The sequence below is a fragment of the Dermacentor silvarum genome, chromosome 7 (genome assembly GCF_013339745.2).
Source record: "Dermacentor silvarum isolate Dsil-2018 chromosome 7, BIME_Dsil_1.4, whole genome shotgun sequence".
Lineage (NCBI taxonomy): Eukaryota > Metazoa > Arthropoda > Arachnida > Ixodida > Ixodidae > Dermacentor > Dermacentor silvarum.
The window spans coordinates 20,565,002-20,572,423 of NC_051160.1; the positions used below are offsets into that span (position 1 = coordinate 20,565,002).

The window sequence follows — 7,422 nt, forward strand, 5'->3', positions numbered from 1 at the left end:
TTATGCCCAAAATTACTTAACATAACTAAAGATGTCAGGGGTTATTAGAGATCGCAGGGAGAGGCTTTCGTCCTCAGTGGCCATAAATATAGGCTGATGATGATGATTTCAACAATCCTTAAATAAAGGATGCGTGACATTTGACTGGAAAATTGCCCGTGTTATCTCAATTTTCAAATCAGGTGACCCAACTTTGCTATTTGCTAACTACTGGAACATATAATATCATCAGCCATAATGAACTACCTAACAAAACTCAATTTCTTTTTCTAACCAGCATAGATTTCTGAAGGGTCGTTCCTGTGAAACGCAATTATTTGGACCTTCATTACTCACTACACTCGTCCTCAAAAACAGACGCCATATTTATTGACTTCGCCAAAGCATTCGATAAGGTCCCTCTCATCCGCCTGATGAAAAAAAACTAGCTCGTCTCAAGACTAACAGTAAAGTTATAAGTGGATCAATAACTTACTGACCTACCGGTTTCAGGCAATAGCCGTTAATGATGTGCATTGATGCTTCAGTTAACACTTATCATGCACTCCACTTCCCGCAGTGCTGATAAGTATTAGCTACAGCATCAATGCATTTCGCCACAGATTTTGAAGACGTATTCTCGAAAGCCGTGGTAAGCACGGAAATCTTGCTAAATTGTCATTACTTCATTAAATTCTCGGGTTCTATTCCGTAATTGTGACGTATTCCTTAATGTTATTAATTGCAAAGATATTCGGCGAATGTTTTTTTTTTTTAATTAGCTGTCATCTCTGCAGTTTCTCTTGCACGATTTAAAGTAATATCCGCCTCTTCAAAATTCCAGTTGATGTAAAAGAATTGTGACATCTACCACAACAAATAGCTATCGTCTGCTTCCATCAAAATAGATAAACCGGTATATACCACCTGCTTCAAATGGGAAGTGCCAGAAATTTTAGACAGTGCAGAGGAGATTAAAATGCCTTTTTTTTTTTTTGCAACACATTACTACAGGCGGCCGATATCAGTAAGATGTAACTTATACCTGTTAATTAAATTTTTTCATTACTTATGGACACGCACTTCTTGTACTTCTTACCATTTAGATTAATCGCAAACGTCGCAAAATCCGATGGTAGAAATAAAAGAAAGCGTTACAAGATTACTCTCTATCTCTCTTTCTATGAACATGATATTTCCTCTAATCAGCACCCCCTACTAAATTTTTCCTTTAAAAAATCTAAGAATTAAGGAGAGACTCAAAAGACATAGGGGAAGTACCCAATTCTTCTTGACACTAAATGGGGTTATAGAGTAGCTGCCTTGAACTATTATCTTCATAGAGCTGGTCTGTCGCCCGCTAAGCTGTGCCGATTATGTGGTAATGACGAGACGATAGATCGTTTCTTCGTATGATGCCACCGTATCTCATTATTTAAGGAAAGCTATTTTAAAAGAACCAATTCATCGTATTGTAAAAAAGTTTTCTATTCATAACATTCTATAATTGGATGCCTCCCTTACTGGACACTGTCATATCTGCACAGCCAATGTGAAATTTTCATTTTATTCAAGACGATTTCCTTGCTCAATTCTTAAAACTTTACGTTATTGTACTTTTCCTTAAGTCTCACAAAAAATTTCATTTGTCTTTTTTTTTTTTTTTTGCTGATTGTTTTCACTTATAGGCGGGTGTGAGCCACACATAGAGGCAAACCAACCAACCAATATTCGCCTATCTCCAAACAGTGGCTTTGCGTCGCTTTCTGATGGTATCATCATCACCATCATCATTGTCATCATTATCATTATCAAGCCCCGTCTCGAGAGGTGAAGAAGTCTCACGGCAGGAGAAGGCCTGCACAACACTGTATACCGTCCAAAATTACGCCGTACCGCGCACGCAAGAGCCCGTGAATCGCTGATGCGAAGGTCCTGCTCGAAGACACAGTCATGACTCTTTCTCTGATCGTAATCGTACTAGTTCTCGTTAAAATTCTGGCCGGTGTCTACACTGCGGTCACGCTACCGATCTACTTCGTGTTCCAGAAGCCCTGGAACTACTGGCGGCGATCGCGGACATGCTTCGCCAAGCCAGTCGTGGAGAACGACCCGTCGACGCCTTACTGGCGCCTCGGAAACCAGTGCCACCAGGTCCAGGCTCTGGCGGGCGTCACCACCTTGGACGAACTGGCCCGAAGGGCGATCTGCACCTGGCCCCTGCGGCGCTCTCTGGGGACGAGAACCGTGTTGGGCCGGACAGAAGAAAAACAAAGCAACGGCAAGGTTTTCAAGAAGGCGCTTCTGGGCGACTACGAGTGGCTGACGTACCGCGAGGTCGACCGACAGATCGAGCTCACCGCCCGCGGCCTCCAGTCGATAGGTGCGAGGCCCGGCCAGTACTTGGCCATCTTGGCCGAGACTCGGATCGAATGGCTGCTCACGGCGCAGGCCTGCTTCCGCATCAACGTGCCGCTGGTGACGTTGTACGCGACGCTCCCCAACGAAGGCATAGTGAGCGCCATGAACGAGACCGAGGCGACGCATCTGGTCACATCTTCGGAACTTCTGCCACGGGTGCTAAGCATCGCGGACAAGATGCCGTCGATTAAGCACGTTGTCTACATGGAGGACCCCAACTCCAAGCCATTAGATCCACCCGCTCAAGGACCACAAGTAAGTGAGGCAAGCGTAAATATGACCTCCCAGACGTAAATGATACCGAGAAGTTACAATGAAGACATATGCAGCGGGATCAACGAATTAGAAAACCCCGCAAGCGTTAATCGCCCATATCCAAAAATTCGTGGGGCCGCAACATTCATACGGGAACGGATTACCAGAGAAGCTGTGCGGGTTGCATACATGGGCTGCATACATTATGAAATATTTTTTTTTCACACGGCACCACACTACGCCGACACCGAGCTTTGTTGCCCGCTTCGCCCCGTAAAACGCGATATTATCGCGGCTTGCAGTTCGCTTGCAAATGCCACTGTAAAATACGCAACCACGGAAGCTATCGACAAACAGGCGATATGCGTATATAGGGAGTTGAAAGTTAGCGCTCGTCCTGTTCTCTCGTTCTTGTCCGTGTCTTCTAGCGCTATGACCACCTCTGATGTATCTAACCAACTAGCCCAAAAAGCCATACTTGTACAATAAAGAATTCGGCAGAGGCGCTTAGGACTGCTTACGCATGATAATGTGAAAGCGTTATAATCCCTTTGGTGACACATTTAGTCAGCCAGATGGCTGCGACGTGACGTTTGCAATGACGCACGCACTAGGCACACCTTTAGTCAGCCAGAACCTCCGCGCCGCCGTGGCGTCGGGGAAGCGTGGTCGTCTCGCAACCCAGAAGCCCGGGTTCGATCCCCACCCAGACCGAAATGCTTGAATTGCAAAGCCATTAATTTACTTTCTTTAAAGGAACCTTCCTGAGAAATGCGATGTCGATCCGAACGTTTTTACTGTTTGCGCCGTCAGCATTGTCGTCCACGCACCGGGATACGGACGTATAAGCCGGCCAGGGCGCCAGGCTACCCCCCTGGGAACGCATGCTGTGGATGCATAAGGGAGCTAGAGGTAAACAGCCTCGCTGTAATAATCGCTTATATCACACGGAAACGTGCGCGTTTTATATAAAGCATATACCATATAATACGGCGCGCCAGAGTGCATTTATCTGCAGAGTTTTGACGGCAGATTGCTATAATCTAGAATATGCTGCATGCATTCCCTGTCCACAAGTTTGGCAAAACTAAATTAGCTATCATTTAGCTATCTCTATATTTGTCAGCGAAGCTGAATAACCCAACCAAAAACTGTTCAAGCCCACCAATGCCTGTACACTTATAAAACATTTCCTGCCTTATTCAAGGTGCGTTGAGGCTTAAAGTCTCCAGTTTTGAACTGGAGAAAGATAGCAGTCATTTAACCAGTCAGAACCATTTAACTGCTAGAAAGATAAATTCACCATCGGGCTAGGCACTTAAAACAGAGGTGCGCTAACGGTACAAGTCGCGTTGCTGTGTGCTTGTCGCAGGTAATTCCGTTTTCCAACCTGGAAAACATGAAAGTGAATTTCGTGGCACAAAAGTCCGCGCCGACACCGCACGACGTAGCCATCGTCATGTACACCAGCGGGTCCTCCGGCGTGCCCAAGGGAGTCGTGGCCACGCACAGAAACATCATCGCAGCCATGAGCGGCCTCGGCCCCGTCCGCCAGCCATACTGCACCGACCAGGACACGTACATCGCCTACCTGCCGTTGGCTCACGTCTTGGAACTGGCCGTCGAGTCGCTCGTCTTCGGTACAGGCACGCCCATTGGCTTCTCGTCACCGCTGACCCTGACCGACGCCTCGACGGGCGTGGCCAAAGGCTGCCTCGGAGATGCGAGCCTACTCCGGCCGACTCAGATGGCCGCCGTGCCGCTCGTGGTCGACAGGATCTGCAAGGGCATCTCCGACGCCGTCGCCTCGAAGGGGCCCCTACTCAAGGCGTTATTCGATTACTGCGTCGACTACAAGAATTTCTGGCTCGACTGCGGCTTCGACACACCTCTGCTCAACCTTGTGCTCTTCGACAAAGTGCGCCGCGCACTGGGCTCGAGGCTCAAGGTTGTGGTTGTCGGCTCGGCGCCATTGTCGATTGGAACACGCCGTTTCGCCCGTGCCTGCCTCTGCTGCCACGTGATCGAGGCGTACGGCCTGACCGAGACGTGCGCCGTGGCGACGGTCAACGACATCGACGACACGAGCGTGGGCCGAGTGGGCGCCCCGGTTCCCGGGTGCTACCTCCGGCTCGTCGATTGGCCCGAGGGCTCCTACTGCACCGCGGACAAGCCCAACCCGCGCGGCGAGATCGTCGTCGGGGGCCCGTGCGTCGCGCTGGGCTACTTCAAGAGGGACGAGCTCACGCGCGAAGCATTTCGCCACGAATCCGGAGTCCGCTGGTTCTACACGGGCGACGTCGGCGAGATCTTCCCCGACGGCACGCTGCGGATAATCGACCGCAAGAAGGAGCTCGTCAAACTCCAGTACGGCGAGTACGTCTCGCTGGGCCACGTCGAGTCGGTGCTCAAGGCGTGTCCGCTCGTGGACAACGTGCTCGCGTACGGCAGCTCGCTGCACACGTACCTCGTGGCGCTCGTGGCGCCCAACCATCAGCAACTTCAGCGCCTCGCTCGAGATCTCGGCAGGGCGAAGCGAGAGCTCACTCTCAAGGAGCTGTGCGAGGACACCGAAGTGGCCAAGGCCGCCGCCGAGTCGATCCTGGCGTTCGCGCGCAAGAGCGAGCTGCAGAAGACCGAAGTGCCGCTCAAGCTCAAGCTCTGCGCCGAGGATTGGACGCCGGAGACGGGACTGGTGACGGCCACCTTCAAGATCCGCAGGAAGCCCCTTCAAAATTTCTACGAGCGCGACATCAACGCCCTCTATTAAATTGCGGAGCACAGTGCGCTGGTCCGCGCGTAACGCGAGACGTAGCGCAAGCGATGATGATGCGACTAGACTTTAGTACGCGCTGTACTTGAATAGTAAAATTTGGTGTCTCTCATTCGTAATTTACCATGCAGGCACAATAAATCAATATCACTGGTCAGGCGCTGAATTTCTCGCTGGAACTATATCTGCGGGCATATAGCAGCGAACATAACCACAACGATGTAGCATTGTTTTCCCGCTCCTTTCAAGAATAGCAAGTTCTACGAGCTCTATCGTTGAAACAAAACGCAACGATGTTCAGAGTACGGGAACCCAATACTCGTGTACTGTGCATGCGGAGTAAATATTTTATTTTGAAACACGTAGCTAACTTATATGCGCCATCACTGCTGTGGCAATAAATCGTGGAAACGTTCCCCAAAATGGCATCCGCCTATTTGGAACCTACCGCAGGACTAAGACCCCTGCCAGCGATAACCACTTATCCGTGTCGAGTGCCAATCGACTCCACAATAAGCTTAAAATATTTCTAGTTTAACCAGTTCCTAGCATTGCCTCTGCCGATCTCAAAGATGTTTTCCTGACTCGGATTCTGAAGTGGCACCGTGAAGTGGCAGAAACCGTGCTGCAAGATTTTTAGAGCTAAGCTTTCTTTGCATACCCTCCTGGGTTTGGCGTGGCTGCTGGTCGGTCGGTAGCTCGGAAGATGTACTTGGGGATATATAGAGGGTGTTTCAGCGAACACTTTCAAAATTTATTTAAGGTTGCCTGTGGCAGATAGCCCATTTCTAGTTAATGAGCTGGTCTACTCGAAGAGGCGGACATTACTTGCACAAAAAATTGAAATGCATAATGACTAAAAAACAAAAAATCACCAATTAAGTTTTTAACTAATTAACTGATGGTCCATATTGCAATTTACAAATTGTAGCCGTGGAGTTCGCAACGCGGATCTACTTGGAATTAATTCTCAGGATGACACCAGTTTCGAGATATTAATTCCCTAACTTTGCGGAGAAATGCATTGGCGTTCCAGTTAATTTTGTGCTTCAATGCATAAGGCGACGTTTTGTTAAGAACTTAACTGGAACGCCAATGCATTTCTTCGGCCATGAGCTTCAGAGGATTTTTCTTCGAAGTCTCAGTGAAAATGTATTACATTCAATGGGTTACGCTGTGGAATAATATGAATACTACTGCACACTGACAGGGATAATACAAGGGGGCCACACCACCGCTGGTCATCATCCCCAATGATGCAAGAAAAAACATGCTATCCAAGCAAAGTACAATCTGAAGCAACTAAAAAATTTGACCGACTAAACTCTCATGAACATTTACATAACACGAGACGTTGCACGAATAGTTGTGGCACGAGACTCGTCAAGCTGGTGGGGCTCCGGTGGCCCGAGACGTGTTTTGTTGCTGTACTATTGCATAATGTTTCAAGACAGCAACGGGAAACCGAAACGAAATCGAGCTGGTGGCCGATGCCAATGCCGCAGGATCAAAATGCGAGGCTCACATCCCGCTGCCTGCAGCAGGGAATGACAGCGCATTTCGGTGATCACGTACAAAAAGCGTGCAATACGCTTCCAATGGCACTACACCCCACGCACTGTAAAACAGATAGGTGAAGATGCTTATTGCAATATAGTTCGCAGCGATAGCTGTGAATGCGCCGTGCGACGATCCGGGAGAAGATTAGCTGGTACCGGAATAAGACACTTACTGCACGCTGGAGTTTTCACGTGAAACGGGTAAGCGAGTATTGCAGGAAAGCTGCCACAGGGGGCGACTACTGTTCTCAATCGTGCGCACCTCGTGCCTTTTCTTGTTAACATGAGATCTAGCGGCCGGAAAACATATCATACGATCACAGTTTGGCGACATATTGAACGTTGGTTCTGAAAGAGAGAGATTCAACTTTTATTGGTGCCAGCAATCATGAGGGCAGACGCAGCCTCCCTCCGCCTAGCAGACGGCAGAGATCC

The 7,422-nt window shown here is 48.8% G+C and overlaps 1 protein-coding gene across 1 annotated transcript; it reads left to right on the plus strand.

The window, feature by feature from the left end:
* Positions 1–297: 297 nt before the first annotated feature.
* On the plus strand, positions 298–5,583 carry LOC119458683 (long-chain-fatty-acid--CoA ligase 4). The gene is made up of 2 exons (XM_037720545.2): positions 298–2,655; positions 4,028–5,583. The coding sequence occupies exons 1-2, from the start codon at positions 1,933–1,935 to the stop codon at positions 5,423–5,425; spliced, it is 2,121 nt and encodes a 706-aa protein (XP_037576473.2). The 5' UTR covers positions 298–1,932; the 3' UTR covers positions 5,426–5,583.
* Positions 5,584–7,422: the final 1,839 nt, after the last annotated feature.

Coding starts and splice junctions, on each gene's coding strand:
- LOC119458683 (XM_037720545.2), top strand. CDS start 1,933: ATGACTCTTTCTCTGATCGTAATCGTACTAGTTCTCGTTAAAATTCTG. Junction 2,656..4,027: donor CACCCGCTCAAGGACCACAA/GTAAGTGAGGCA, acceptor TGCTTGTCGCAG/GTAATTCCGTTTTCCAACCT.